Genomic DNA, 15744 nt, shown 5'->3' with positions numbered 1-15744 from the left:
CAGCACATAGTTGGAACTGAATCAGATAAACCTGCAACGTCCCTCAATTAACATCCCTTCGTGCATTTAAATGCCACTACAGAATGTCATTAGCCTTTGTGTGCTGTTTCCTGTAGACTGTGTTTCGTCCTTCTTGTTGTGCTACACTCTCCGCTTTTCTTATCTAAAACTGATTTAATAAATACTCGGCCTTGGTACTGAGGCAGATACCAGAAATAGGTGCGTCTTGGACGCGTCCTCTGACGCGTAAAACTTAATCGTGGTTCCATTCGCTGCCTTCTACGCCACGACGTCATCATGAAGGGGCGGGAGCACGGCGTCGAGTGGGTAACCAAACAGCAGCAGGGGAGAAAGCCACCGGCGGATGCGCATCGTTCAGGTGAGATTCAGTGGAATATAATGATAATTACAATGAGGTGAAGGCATTGACGCGCTCTTTGATTCCTCCTGGTTTGCAGGTAAACGGAAGGATTGTTTTATAAATATGAGAAAACTTAGACGCTTACGCTGATATGGTAGCTACGTAGCTAGTATTAGCTAGCAGTGGGCTGACGGTAATGTGTCGCTCGCTGTTAAACCCGCTTTCCATGTTTCACCACCTTATTGATTTGAATTAGAACAGGCAGTAGAGTAGTCTTCAATAGATTTTAATAATGTTACATTATTAGCCCGGTATTATTGCTCTTACGTGGCTGAAGGTAAAGCTGCTACACACATGGCAACGAAATCGTAACTCCTTCGCCCATGAAAACAGGATAATCAGGGAACCATCGAGCCACATTTTTAAGGCGACTGCTCGATATGTACTTTGACAGCTATACTACTGTCTTTCACTCAGGTCATATACATCATCCCGTTATCCAGCTGTAACTTACACGAGGATTGGGTCTTGAATAGAGAAGTGTTGCATTAGGTCACGATAACAGTTTACTACCTTTCAGTGACCTCTCACTGACCAGACATTTCGTGTGTTTGGTGGAGCTCCAGGTTGTGTAAAGCTGAGTGCAGAGACAAAGCTCGGTCATGCAGCTGGCCAGCTTTCACTTCTGAGGAGACGGCTGAAGAATCCTGTGGTGTCCGTAGAAGAACATCCACCATGTAGAGGATTCCTGAGTGCCGTCTGAATTGATTAAAAACTCTTATGCCTCTTTTCCTCTAGTAATGTTGCAAACACGCTCAAAAGAACTGCGTTGATAGTTTTTGTGACAATTTATTTGCCCACATACCCAGTCACAGCAAACAAGAAAGTTCGGTTCAACCGACATTTCTTGTAACACAAGGGTTTGTCAAAAATCTGCAGTGTCATTCCAGGTGTAACACTGCACATGTGCAAAGCTCACATTTCATTGTTCAGTGATTAGTTGATAACACCAAATTGCGCATACACTAGGTTTTAATGGTTAGAAATGTAAAGGAAAATATCAAGGCTCCGGTAGTGATCTGATTTTTGGAGAAATAGAATTTTTAGTATATGTGTAATATTTTCTAATTGTTAGAGCTCAAAGAAGTTAATAACAAGCTGATATTGGCTATTTGCTGAGTTATCACTATTGGCATTTATGTAAGCTGATACATCAAATTTCATAAAGTAAAGTAAAGTAAATAAAGTAAATGCAATTTCATTGTTCTCTGACAATGACAATAAATAAATAAATACTAAAGAAGAGGAGATAGATACTAGGGTTCTCACAATATTAGAATTTGAAACTTGATACTGATATCCAGGAAAATACTCAATATCAGTTTTGTAATGCATCCTGCAGCAGTAGAAGTCATGGTGAAGAAGTCATAGTTTGAAAAAGTTAACTTGTAATTTTCCCAAATACAAGTTAATTTAACAAAATACGTATTTAAGATGATGTTTAGAGGTTCTGTTCATTCCACAAATTGTTTAGATCATGTCATGACGGATTGTGGGGGGGAAAAAAGTATTTCAGAGCTAAACAAAAGGGTAGAACCACCACAGTGCCTAGACATCTGAGATCATTTAATCATTGTAGCATTTTGGAAAACTTACAAATTAACTTTAAATAAGATGTGGTGTTAGTTTTATATAATAGCGAAATAAAAAAAACGAAGAAGATAAAAAAACAAAAACAGTCACTGTGAAAGACTGAACCAGTCACTGCCTGCACTATAAAACTGACCTGACAGCTGGCGGCTAAATTTTTTGAGTTTTTGTTCTTTTTGTGTTTGTTTGTTTTTTTTAAACCTTCAGCTCGTGTACCTAATCTTTGAACCATCCTCACTTCTTAGCATGCGGTGACTAAGGCGGAGGCCTGAAGGCGCTGTGGGTCCATTGGTGGCAGTAGGAGCAGGAATCCAGCTTAAATGAAGGATGAAGAGCCCAGTGCACAGATGTAGGGATGTGGAGCATAGCCGTGGACAGTCTGGGGCTGGGGGAGGAACCAGCTGCCTACAGGAGGAACAGCGCATCCCCATCTCCAAAGACGTCATCACTTCCTCCTCTGCCTCGGCCATGTGGTTCATCAGGGATGCCTGCGGCATTGTGTGTGCCATCATCACCTGGCTGCTGGTCTTGTACGCTGAGTTTGTGGTGTTGTTTGTGATGCTGTTGCCCTCCAAGAACCTGATGTACAGTATTGTGAACGGGACTCTGTTCAACACTCTGGCCTTCCTTGCCCTCGCCTCTCACCTCAGGGCCATGTGCACTGACCCTGTAAGTCAGGTTGCATTGGATTATTCATGCATACGAATTGTTTTAATTCTCAATGTCATGCTGACGCTTAATGCTCTTTAGCTTTATGAAGTTCTGATTAATGTAGCAGACATTTAATAAAATGACCATTATGGTGATTAATGAGCTGCACATATAACTGAGGTCATCTACTTTATGTACATGTTTCCTGCTAGGGGGCCGTGCCAAAAGGAAACGCCACCAAGGAATACATAGAAAGCCTTCAACTGAAACCAGGACAGGTGGTCTACAAATGTCCCAAGTGCTGCAGCATCAAGCCTGACCGAGCACACCACTGCAGGTAGGGCAAAAAGGATGCGAAATTCCCACTGCCGCATTTGACATTCACAAACTTAGTCCTATGCATCGCTTTAGTGCAGTAACGTCCCCAATTGTAACCTTTCATAAATCCTGAAACTGGTGCAATTCCCATTCTCGGAGGGAGTGACCGAGGTTACTTATTTCTAGCTGCAGCTTACAGATAGAGCCCAACCGATACAGGATTTTTGAGACAAATACCATTATTTGTTCATTTAAACATCTGATAACGGGTGATATTTTTTTCTTTCTTACCTATTAAGTATAAACAGATTTCCAGAACATTTGTTGTGTGTAGCTACTTATGATTCCTTACTAAGATAATATGACAGCGGATTCTAAAAATAGGTTTTATTGTCACATCAAGTTGGGGATTACTTGTTTACACTGTGCCACACTCTCCTCGGATCAGAGTCCCTCTGGTGGTCAAAGTATGCAACATCAGCCCTCTAACACAGATGAAGGGTGTTTTCCCTTCTATTGCTTACTTCTCATTTACTGGCTGCTATAAACACATACAAATGCAGACACTAAAATATTTGCCTATAATAAAAGTAGTGATATATTGGTCAGGCTCTATTTACATTTACCCTACATTTGGCCTGCAGGCCACATGCAGGCAAGTTTGAAAAGAGAACTAGTTGTAGAATACACTGTTGAATGTGTTTGGGTGTGATTGCTTTTAAAATGCAGATGTTGTGGTTTGTTTGTTTTTTAGAACCAATCCATAAAGCAACATGAGTGACTAAATAAAGTAACAGACAGTTACAATAAAAGCATATAAAAAACAGGGTGCTACCTTTTCAGCCTGTTTGAAGGTTAAGAGTTTGTTTTTGGATTAAATTTAGAATTAGGTTTAGGTTCAGACGAAGGTTTGGCTTAACCTGAAGGTAACCCAAACAGTGTGTCTACGTGTGGTCATTCTTCACACTCTTCATCACTTTGCCCTGTATGAGTCACTTGACAGCTCTGTGGTAGCCTATGTCACCATTTTCAATCAAACAGTGTGCAACTAATTGTGATTCAGTGTTCTCTCCCTGATTACATCATTAACAGGGTTAATTTTTAGCCCTGACTTTCACAGTATCTTCTGGTATATAATACACTGCAAAAATAACAATTTCAGTCACTTTGTCTTACATCTGCTTAAAAGCGCCCACATTTTTTTCTCTGTCAGATTTGGATAGTAATCACTTGTAACACCTGTTAGTTGGTAACATTTTAGTCCAGGCTTGATCAGGCTTGGCATGTCTTGAGCCACCCTCACATCTCTCCATCTTCTGATTTCCTCATACGGTTCCACAGTTCCTCTCTTGGCACCCTATCTTCTGCTTTCTCTAGTTTCACAAAGACACAGTGGAGGTCCTTCTGACTCTTTCTATACTTCTCCATCAGCACTCTCAAAGCAAACGTCACATCTGTAGTGCTCTTTTTCTTCATGAAGCCACACTGCCCCTCACTGATCCTCACCTCTCTTCTTATCCTAGTTTCAACAACTGCTTTCACATAAGTTAATGGTTTGGTTCATCGTTGTACATGCATTTAAAATAAAAACAGCATTTCCCTTCAAAATAAAACCAATAAATTTATATTGTGTTTTCCCACAAAACTGCTAAAACCTAAGTCATTCTCAAATGGGAATCTTACCCGACAGCATTTGGTTGCTAGAATGCATCAAACTGCATGATATATACTTATTTAGGTTTGCATCCTAATTTCCCATTTACCTCATGTGAGCTGCATGTAGCCTTGGGGGTGTATATAGAAGGAATATACTAGTAAGAGAGAACAACCTTAGCTCAACTAAACAACTTCAAATTCAATACTGCTCTTACTCCGTTTCCTGTCAGTACCAACTACTGAAGTGGATTCAGTGAATTCTTGTTGCGATAGGTGATGAACAAACACACATAGAATAGTATAGCTTATCGGGCCTTTATATTGTAATTGTGTTCATAGGCATGATTGTAGTCACAAAGCAGTAAAGCAACATATTAAATCTTCTCAGGAAATCCAGTAATGATTTCCAAACACTCGCTGTTTGCACAGAACACCCAGCTTTAGCACTAGCCTTACCACCAGCTTCCTGTTTGCTCAAATGCAGAGAATGTAAATCCTTAAACTTTAGTATTTGCATTAAAAACCTTCATTTTTTTCAGTTTATCCCATATTTCATGTTGTCTTTTAGTTTCTTTGTATATTGACAAAACGTTTTGATCCTGGTTTTCAGTTGAATTTCTTCTCTTACAGTGTTTGCAAACGCTGCATACGGAAGATGGACCACCACTGTCCCTGGGTCAACAACTGTGTTGGAGAGAACAACCAAAAGTACTTTGTGCTTTTCACAGTAAGTCCACTGTTAGTCTGTAAATTGACGAAAAAACACCCTGAAGGTTACACCTGTCACATGATTTTCAATCATAAAGTCACCAGTTGTTGCTATAGAAATGGAGCCGTTTCTTGGTAAATGCCACTCTGTTTGTGGTTAGCCTGTGTTGTCAGTTCCTGCTCATTGTATCCACTTTCTCATTTTTCTTTTTTAACCCAGATGTACATTGCACTCACTTCTCTCCACGCTTTGGTCATGGTGGTCTTCCATTTCCTCTACTGCTTTGAAGATGATTGGACGAGTAAGTGCTTTTTCCTTTTTTTACAGTTCTCTTTAGCCTGCAAACACATAAAGAACAGAGCTCTAGATGTAAATAGACATCTTCCCTCAAACATGACAGTAAAGTAATTTGCTTGATTTTATATTTTGTATTTACATACATAACCATCTTACAATATTCTTCACATTAGTTTCCATTTCTTAAAGGACCATATATCTGTTCTTGTGTTTATCCCATCCTGTTTACATAAATGGGGGACAAACAAACAGAAACGCCTTCTACAGCCACGAAAATCATTGCAATTCAACTAAGGGGTCACAGGCTGGCTCGTGTGGTCAGTAGATGAGCTACGCCAAATTCCCCTGATCTCAAACCAATCGAGCATCTGTGGGATGTGCTTGAGAAACAAGTCTGATTCATGGAGGCCCCACCTCACATCTTGCAGAACAGATACCACAGCACATCTGTCGAGGGAACCTACACAATATTAGGCAGATGCTCATAATGTTGTGCCTGATCGGTATACATATATGATCTTCATCCACTTTCTATCGGTTATTCTATTCAGCGGTGCTGGGAGTCTGTAGCCTATCCTAGCCCACTGCATCTACATACAACACAAAATCAAAGTTGCACATTCTCCCTCTGGTCTATAGTGGTGTTTGTCCAGCTACATTTTTTTCCATGTGAATTGCCCAGTTTTGAAAATGTTGGCTTTTTTTAGTTTCCAAAGTTATGACCCAGGCACTGCAAAAAAAAAAATCCACAACTTCTTATCCATAATCAAGGATTCTTATCTATAAACAAGGTTTATGGAATAACCGCGTCATGAGGAAAGAGGTCTTGTTGCTGAGCTTTCAAATGATTTTTTTGGTGGGCTTTTAGTTTGTCAATGCAATTGCTATTTAGGTCCATAATATTAAAGAGAATGCAGGCATTTCTATTGGTGATAAAACCAAGCAACTGAAACCTAAACAATCTGGACATACATCAGACCACAGGCTAGAGGAAAGGATCATTTTGGGCCATCAGACAGATATTTATGTCCTGCCACTATAAGTGTCATTATATGGCAATGCTTGCAACTCCTTAGGACAAATGAAAATATGAAATATTGTTGACATGAGTACATCTTGTCTCTACTTCTTTGTTGTGACATTTATTTTCCTTCCAGTTACTGATGCCGTAACTTCCTGATCCCGTACAATAGTCTTTAAGAAGTTGACCTAAGCTCATACTCGCTGGCTTCAAAGCTTTGCATCGTCACTGTAGAGCTGCAGTTGGATGCAGTAGTTTTTTGATAGAAGTGCAGCAGTTCCTCTATGAATCTCTTCTTTGCCCTTTCACTTCCCTGTGTCCACCTCCCTCCCATTCCCCCAGAGTGCAGTACCTTCTCTCCTCCAGCAACAGTCATCCTCCTCATACTCCTGTGCTTTGAGGGCCTCCTCTTCCTCATCTTCACCTCTGTGATGTTCGGCACCCAAGTCCACTCCATCTGTACCGACGAGACCGTAAGTGACCCAGTTTACCATCCTGTTAACCACCTCCTTTTAACTCCTCTGTGCTTCAGGACTTCTCCCTGCTGCTGCAACTCTCAACTTCTTTTAACATGAATATCTTTAACGTCTCAAAACATCAGCTGACGTCTCTTACTCTGCAGCAGAACTTCAACCTTAAGTGCCTTAAAAGCAAATAATTTGAGTTACACCTACCATCATATCAGAAATTGCAGAGGTGGATCATAGACTTCTGTAGAGCCTGATTTGTTTTTGCAACCAAAGGAAGTCACCTCCTACTGGCTGTTTTTCCATCTTTTTTATGGCAGAGTGACAATAACAATGCCTCAACTCCAACCTGCCAATGTTTAATTCATACTGTCTTTTAAAGTATGAGGCAACTGTGGCTGTGACTGTTGCAGTATCAATCTGTAAATAGGACCTTTCCTCACACGAGACATTTAGACTCAGCAGGAAAAGTGCAGGTGTAACTCATAACAGCAATAATAGTAACATCTCAGTCCTTTCCAGACTTGTGGATTAATGTGATACAAAATCAAGCAATTCTGTACTCCTGTGCTTCTTTCTGTTGTGGAGATGTCTCATGTAACAAAAGGTTCATTAGCCTGATTTATCTATACATCCATCCTCATCCTTCTCCCAGTGTTACTACCCCAACTATATATAAGCTCTCTCTCTCTCACTTTGTCTTTGGTGAGCTAGTTAAACTGAATAAAGTCACAACTTTTCACAGGCAAATAGTGCACGCAGCTTTGTGTGCATTGGCTAGCTCACTTTAATAAAGGAGACTAAAACACAAAGTTTACCAGTTAAACTGTTGAGCAGAGTCCAGATTTTACACCTGCTCATTACCAGTAGTCTGCCCCCTGGTGGTGAGTCTAATGTGCTGTTCATGAAGGGCAGGCCTGTATGCAATTTTATAATAAAGGTCCGTTTGTCAGTGTATCAGCGAAAGAAGGAATCTCTGTCTTCTCAAGTTTGGAGCTGAAATAATCAAGCACACGGCGCCTGTGTGCATGGGAAGCATAGCTCACCAAACCAAACTCTCCCTGTTTTCAACTTCTTTTTGTCTGCAACTCCAGACCTTATTTATTATGAAGAGAGGGCTTTAGCATACACAGGGCTGTGCAACACACAAGGGAAGGGCACAACATTGGCTCTCCACTGTCCTAATTCAGCAGCGCCTGACGTGCAGCCCCCGATGATCTTATTTTTATCTTTCTAATACAGAAATGGGTATTTGGAGTTTGTGATTACTGTGATCGCTGGGCCGCAAAAGCACACCAACTGAAGTTTGGTTGTCTCTCGTTTTCAGGGCATAGAGCAATTGAAAAAGGAAGAGAGAAGATGGGCTAAAAAAACTAAGTGGATGAACATGAGGGCGGTATTCGGACACCCTTTCTCCATATTGTGGTTTAGCCCTTTCTCCACCCCCGACCACGGGAAGGCTGAGACCTACCAATATGTGGTGTGAAGGCTCAGCACAGGGAGTGATCAAAACCAAAGTGGGAAGGCCTGCACCCCCCCCCCCCCCACACACACACACACACACACACACACACACAGCTCAACGCGATTTACACTGTATATCCCACATTAGCAATGGACAGCTTTTCATGTGCTTTTTTTGTGTTGCCAACTAAGTGCTCTATACGTTTTATTTTTGTGTTGCCTTGAGTGAGTCGAGTTGCAGAGAAAAAGAAACACTTTACAGTCGTGTTTGCAAACACTGTGATGGATCTGTTTGTTTCTGACCTGCTTTCTTTCTCCTCTATCAGAAGCCCCTCTCTCTTCTTACTGTTTCCTTTTTGCTTCTCCCTAAAGGGTTAGTTCAGCTAAATTATAAAGAAAAAGCAGGTATTATGTATTTCCTGTAATTGCCAGCTAATTTCATTACAGTGAAAATAGGAAATGATGTATAAGGTAAACAAAAATGCTTCATAAACTGGCGAAGCACCGAGTTTTAGGACATTTTAAGGACTATTTTAGGGTAAAACTGGCTGGAAACTGCAGGTCTCCAGATTATATTAAAATCACACATCAGGGTTAGAGTTACTGTAATTCCACATTAGCTATTCTGATGCCAGTAGAGAGCTTGGTGGATTTTTTTAGATGAACTGACCCTTTAAATATTACTCAATGTCAGTGTGTTCCAGACATGGACTGGATAAAGCTTTTAAATGGGTCTACTCAGGAATGGATTGTCTGAACCATTCAGTAATCAGACCCACGCTCAGGCCGACCCTCTGTTATAGTGCTGTACATAGCACATCAACATCTTGCCTTTGTTACAGTGGGATTTTTCATAGTTACTGAAAAAAATCTCTCAAGAATCAAATGCAAAGAAAGTGAAAGCAAAACACAACAATTCTAAAAAAGAATTTACATTAGAATTGCATAGAGTGCTCCATTTGGTTATGATAATCTTCACCTTTGTTTCTGGGTTCAGACTTTTCCTCTTTGGTCTTTTTTTCAGCCCCAGTTCTGACACAAAGCTCTCGTGTGGGCTAGTTACACTTAGATGAACATGTCAGTGGACTGAAAGTAAAACTCCATTAATTAGAGAATGGGCTATCCCTCAGTCTGTCCTAATTGAGATGTTATTATGACTGCTGTTGACATTAGAAGGTATTACCGCTTGTTGAATCTGTGCATCACTGACTGTTGTCTAAAAGTAGCTGACCAATGGGGACGCAGCACTGTAAGGCCAGCCATGAGAACTTCACAACGGTGGCGCTCTTGTAGTTTCTATGTATGTTCTACCTTTGAGTGTTTTTGCTCTTCTTTGATTCACTTTTTTCATTCTTGGGAGATTTTTTTAAAATTTCATTAATAGGACAAAAGTTAATCCAAAGACTTTTGGTCTGTTATGTTTGTGATGAGAGTTCTAATTTTCCAAATGGATCCCTTTTCTTCCCTATTAGCAGTGACTTTCAGATTGTCTCATTCTTACATTCAGGGTGGAGTTGAAAGCAGTTTTGAAAACAGAGCTCTGTTATCTCATCATGTAAAAACCTGCACATTACACTGCATTTAACCGTTTGGGTTCTCATTAATGTAAGACTACACGAGGCAAGGGATCGCAGTGGTACCAAAAAGCAGAGCTGATAGCCTGCTGTGACTAAAGGATAGCAGATGTACTGAATATTTAAAGTGGGCTTGTTATGCTCATTCCCAGCTCCACAGTTCCATTCTTGGTCTCTGTTTTCTTTAAACTGTGAATCATGCAAAGCTAAGCTAGTAATCTTTATTTATCCTGTGAGGGACCTTTGTGCTCATCTGAAACGAGGTGGTGTAGTTCCCTACCTTTGAGGCAGCCCTTTCTCAAAACCAACTATATTCTGATTGGCTGCCTCTTGTAAAAAGAATGTTTGAGTTGGATGGAGCTTCTGTGTCCACAGTCAGAGCCAGAGAGCCATGTTAGAGAGATCCTCTGTCTTTGACATCAAACAGAGGAAAGAGTAGAACAAACAGTTTGAAACTGAGTTTAGAGCAGTCTGAAGTCTCACCTCATTATTTGAAACTTATTTAATATAAGCACCCAGCATAATAACACAAAGTATGGCTCAAAATAAGGAAAAGCAAAACAAATTAGGTCTGATTTAGTAGCTGACCCTTGATCAGCTATTGAAAGTCCATTTTGGAGGATCTCTGTGATTAAACAAAAAAGACCAAAAAGTCACGCTGCAGCCTAATCATGTTTTCAGTGATTTTTAGCACCTACAACATTGTCCCTGTTTCCTCTCTGATACATGCTCAAGAAAAACAAAGCCTCTTGGAAGACAGAAATGCATCTTATTTTTGGCTAAAACAAACCAGGAGGTTTCTGTTTGTTCCAGCAAACAGATCCAGATTCTCAGTGTTTAAGCTGGCAGTCTGAGTTCTGCTAAAGGAAGGAAAGGGAAAGCCTTTCAAAGGTGACTGATGTCGACCTCAGCCTGTCTTTAAGCAGGAAAAACATGTGGGTTAGAATGATGCTGACAGTCTGTCAACATATGTTCATTCTGGATTTTGTTTTTTATGTTGTTGGGGGTTTTTTTGTGTTATTTTTTTTATAAGAAAGGTTTAGCCTCCTACAGTAGCCTCCCACTAACACTCTGTTTGCATGAATACGTGCCAGTGAATCACAGCTCTAAGCCCATGTGGTGTTTTGATGTTGTGAGCGTGTGCCAAATTCAATAAAACCCACAATTCTGCGATTATTTGGGAACCCTTTGATATGAATTTGCTCTGAAGGGACACTGGCTTCAGTTTAAAATCCTCTTTGCTGCCGGAAATGTATAAAATCATGTTCGGAGTTAAAGAGAAGACGTGGATTTAGAATATTCATTTCTGCACCATGCCAGCCTACAAAGCATTTAACCGAGGTATTAACATTCACTATCCAATTTAAAGTCGTTAAAAAAGAAGATTTAATTTCACTTTGTATTTCTTTGTATTTATCATTTGAGATTTTCTCCTGGGTGAACTGCTTTGTTCCAAAGTGTGCGGTTTTATTCTTCTATTCTTTGTTTACATGATATTGTGTGTATCCTTTGTTTTTGAATGCATGGTACAGCTGAAGGCTAGTTTAATTGTGTATGTGAAACACTGCTGGTATGATGAAGCAGCTGAGTGACGGCAGAGATTATTATTATTGTTTTGTTTTGTTATTTTTACAGAAATTTTAATTCTTTCTAAATATTCTGAAGAGATTTCAGCACGTGCACAGAGAATAAAATCTTCTCAGATGCAATGCAACAACTGTGTTTGCTTCCTTTGTGGAGGTGCATTTATTTACTTTTGCCTGTCCCTTTATTTTATATTCAAATAGTAATACCGGAGCAGATGTGGGTTTTTTGTTGGGTTTTTTTCCTCCTTCTCCCCGTGCACACAGTTCTTATATGGCCCTCACATCCTGCATTTTCCCTCCGTCCTTGTCTTCCATTCTGCTCCCACGTCTGGGATCCTCCTCCCCCCGATACTGTGTCCTCTCCTCACTCATGCATTTTTGCTTTGGTTGATAACTCACTCTGCCGAAAGCTTTCCGAAGCAGACAGCCCTTTGTAATCTTGACTGAGGTAAGCTTGCGAACAGCAGTCACATTGGCCGTCCCATCAAGCTTGACATGTCACATGTATGCACGCTTCAATCAGAAGGCCGACGTGTGCTTTCAGTTCCTCCTTTGCTGTTTTACTTCAACCAAACGGTTTGAATGAATGAGTGAGTTCTGTCTGTGATGCATGTGCCATCTGTTTATTTTTGAAGTGCATGCCAGTCTTTTTGGACAGCAGCATGAAATGTTGGGCATGTTTCTTTAAAAACAAATTGAATAACATGGAACCTAAAGCATTTAGAGGACACTGTTAAAACTCATCAGAAGTCAAGTCATCTAACTTCTCAGTTAGTGTTAACTGTAACTTGTGGCCATGAAGCAACCTTTACACCAGTACACTAGAAGATGGCTGTAAAATCCACTGTTTGCACTGCATAAATATAAGTCCCAAAGTTGAAACTAATATTAGATTCAGCCGTCTGAGTTACCCAAATGGATCTTTGACTGTCACTAAAAATACTCTGTCAAGACTCAGGTTGTTTTTTTTTTTACATTTACATTTAAAACACAAAATTCCTAAAAACTACCTTCAGTGGCATGTACTTGAGTTTCTTAACTAAGCATAAAGACTATAAACAGGGCACCTGCTAGCCTAACCCCGTAAGCACTCTAAAGCTCACAGAACTACATGTTGCCCCAAAAAGTTGATTCTGTTCATTTGGACGGAGCGTTTTCAGTGGGAGAAACGCTTTGTCACTCATCCAAGTGACTTCTTTAATGTCAGCTGATTGCAGGTTTACTTCACCTTATAAAACAGTACCTTTGCACAATGACTGAAACCTCCACCGGCAGGAGTCAAGGAGGCAATTTACGACCATCTATGAATGGAGGAGGGGGCTTAACGGTACCTCCTGCCATGTTACAATGCTGTGATTGCAGCCATTCCCCAACTCTCTGTGAATGGTACTCATGACCATTGATCAATGGTTTTTGATCAGTGCTGATAACAAATTTGCATATTAATGATCAAAAAACTCAACTGCCCATTGTTCGCCATTCAGTCATTATGCACATGTACTAGGATGAAGCGTTTTCAGTGGGAGAAACGTTTCGTCCAGATGAACAGAAGCAACTTTTAAGGATTTCCTAACCTGGATGATTGAGCATGCATCCAGATGAGTACATGTTGCTTTAGGTTAATATCTTGGAACACAGTCCTTCTAAAATAACTTCTTACATTAGTTCTAGAAGTATCTGTCAGCGTTACTTTTTGCCATTATACATTAGAAATCAGAACTGTTGGCCATCTTGAAATGAACCCCAAAACTAACAAACTGGAGGGAAAAACAATCCTATCCCACCTTCTCAAAGTTCAGGGTGACCTCTTCAAGTGCCTTCTGTTTGGACAGCAGTCGTGAACCCCAAATATTGAGTCTACTTTAATGAATGGCAAACATTTTTGAAGCTGGAGCGTGCCTACTATCAGTCAACACCCACACATTGGACATCAAAGCCAGAATCGCATCCAAAAACTCAGACATTGCGTATTTATCAAGCAGGGCTTTAAAGACTCCTTAAAAATGACTGATTTAGCACTTCTAGAGAGGCTGACATGTTTTGAGTGGGAGCCAGGTGAAAGCATCATTACTGTTACTGGTGTTGTATTATAAGCTGCTTCCTGCATTAGCCTAAGCCTCAAGTTTGTGGTAGCTGGCACTTGGTTTGGATTAGGAAGTAACATTCAAAGGTCTGAGGATAAAAATAAACGGACAAATTATTACCAAGAGGGCATCCACTGAAGCCTCATTTACTTCAGCTGGACTTAAATGTGCTTTGAGACAGTCAGCCAGTCCAAATATGTCTCTGGTGCTTTGTTGTAGGAACAAAGACCTGTAAAAGTAATCACATTCCCATCAGCCTCAGCTGCAGTTCAGGTGTTAATTAGCAACCATTAGAGCAGCTGGCTCCACTGCCAGTCCCGTTCTCTTTGCTTCCTGGCCAGTACACACAGGATAAATGGCAGCAATGACAAGTAAATGATTAAACCCTCAACCTGAAGACTTTTTTTATTTTATTTTTTTAAATAAGCTGGACATGTTTAAGTGTCTGAGGGACTAGCACAAAAAAGCAAAACCATCACATAGTAACATACTATCACCAGTTTTGTGTTGTGGATGTCATTGATGGTGCATGCAGGTGATCCCATGCAGTGCTTTTTTTTTTTTTTTTTTTTTTTTGCGCTTTGTTTGTCTCTCTGCCCCTTCACCTCAGAACCTCACTGTTTTTTGTCTCCAGGGGATCGAGCGGCTGAAGGGGGAGACGGGGAAGTGGGGGAAAGTTCCGTGTTGGGAGGCCATGCAGATTGCATTCGGAGGCCCCTTCTCACTGTCCTGGTGCAGCCCTTTTTCAGGCTTGAGCTGCAAGAAGAGCCCTGAGCACCACGTCGCCATCCCCCAGGGAGAGATCATCGAGGAGGATGTCATAGAGATACCACTCAACTAGCGCCACCTGCTGGGGAAAGCATAAATTGCAGACAGGCAGGATTTCTTGACAAGCACAAAGATATTTTTGAAACTGGACTTTCTAAATGTTGAAAAACTGCCCAGAATTTATTTTAATTATGTATGCATTTCTTTATGTACAGGACTTTTTTCTGGATATATTTTACAGTTTCTGTTCCTACCTTCAGTGTAGCCATTTGATAGGTGTGCAGAGCACCCATTATCAAACTTTTGTATCTTAGCTTAATACTTGCACACATAACTGAAGGTCTAATGTGCATTTTAAGGATCTCATATTTCTCTACTAAATCTGCCAAACCTGCAGCATTTTCCTGAATTTGTCTCTAGGAAAACGCTGTGAGGACTCAAAGCTCAGTCAGCTCAGTGTTTGGAGAAGAGAATACTGTAAAGTGCCTCCCTGAGCTGCCTCAGAACACCACTAACAGCAGCTCTGCTCCAGCACTGTAGCACAAATGGTTCCTTTCAACCTTCTTGCCTTCCCCCCCCAGATTTGAACAGCCAGTTTCACAGATAACGGTTAAGCCTAGAAATACAAACTCTCCATTTGGAAAAGGTTTTTAGTCTAAGATTAGGCTTGACCCATGTCTGAGAAACTAGTTCGAGCTCACCTCGTGCCTTATCTATCTTTACTGAGCAAATGTTTGAAACACTACATTGTTTTATTACTCATCTTGATTCCAGACTGTCTCAAGTTGCCATTTTCATATTTCTCGCTCCATTGCACATGTGGGAAAAGGGCAGTAGATGACTTCATATAGAGGATTTTTATTGTGTGTGTATGTAAGCTGGAGGATAAGGGCTTCTAACTGCTAAATGGCTGCTGGACATTATGGGATCACTTATGTTTAATCATGTTTACATTGCTTTAATAATCTACTCATTGTGTGGGTTCCTTCCTTATATGAATGGTCATTCTTTTTTGTTTGTTTGTTTTAAATCTAGTGACAGATTATTTGTTTGTTTTTAGCAAATACATCTGCAGTGTTTGAATTGTACACCAAAAGCTACTGACAGTCCAGTTCAAAACTTAATAGGAACATTTTTT

General features: G+C 40.5%; 1 protein-coding gene across 3 annotated transcripts; it reads left to right on the top strand.

Moving 5' to 3' along the window:
• The first annotated feature begins 282 nt into the window (after positions 1-282).
• On the top strand, positions 283-15694 carry zdhhc3a (zDHHC palmitoyltransferase 3a). Of its 3 annotated transcripts, none has more exons than XM_086310336.1 (7): positions 283-379; positions 2257-2680; positions 2875-2999; positions 5267-5363; positions 5565-5646; positions 7006-7136; positions 14473-15694. In XM_086310336.1, the coding sequence occupies exons 2-7, from the start codon at positions 2339-2341 to the stop codon at positions 14677-14679; spliced, it is 984 nt and encodes a 327-aa protein (XP_086166462.1). In that variant the 5' UTR covers positions 283-379; positions 2257-2338; the 3' UTR covers positions 14680-15694. The 3 variants fall into 3 exon arrangements, with proteins under 3 accessions (XP_086166462.1, XP_086166464.1, XP_086166463.1); XM_086310338.1 differs by lacking the exon at positions 14473-15694 and adding an exon at positions 8458-11885; XM_086310337.1 differs by having other exon boundaries at positions 310-379; positions 2219-2680.
• The last annotated feature ends 50 nt before the right edge of the window (positions 15695-15744 follow it).

Source organism: Aulonocara sp. 'chitande type north' Nkhata Bay, linkage group LG11 (genome assembly GCF_057382095.1).
Source record: "Aulonocara sp. 'chitande type north' Nkhata Bay isolate Kocher_YH1m ecotype deep benthic linkage group LG11, A_spYH_male_GT1.1, whole genome shotgun sequence".
Lineage (NCBI taxonomy): Eukaryota > Metazoa > Chordata > Actinopteri > Cichliformes > Cichlidae > Aulonocara > Aulonocara sp. 'chitande type north' Nkhata Bay.
The sequence above is the reverse complement of the archived record's forward strand: the minus strand, read 5'-3'. Positions and strand labels throughout refer to the sequence as shown.

Excerpts from the sequence above, each read along its gene's own strand:
- zdhhc3a (XM_086310336.1), top strand. The coding sequence starts at position 2,339 with ATGAAGAGCCCAGTGCACAGATGTAGGGATGTGGAGCATAGCCGTGGA. Across the intron at positions 3,000-5,266 it reads GACCGAGCACACCACTGCAG|TGTTTGCAAACGCTGCATAC; the intron begins GTAGGGCAAAAA and ends CTTCTCTTACAG. Across the intron at positions 5,364-5,564 it reads AGTACTTTGTGCTTTTCACA|ATGTACATTGCACTCACTTC; the intron begins GTAAGTCCACTG and ends TTTTTAACCCAG.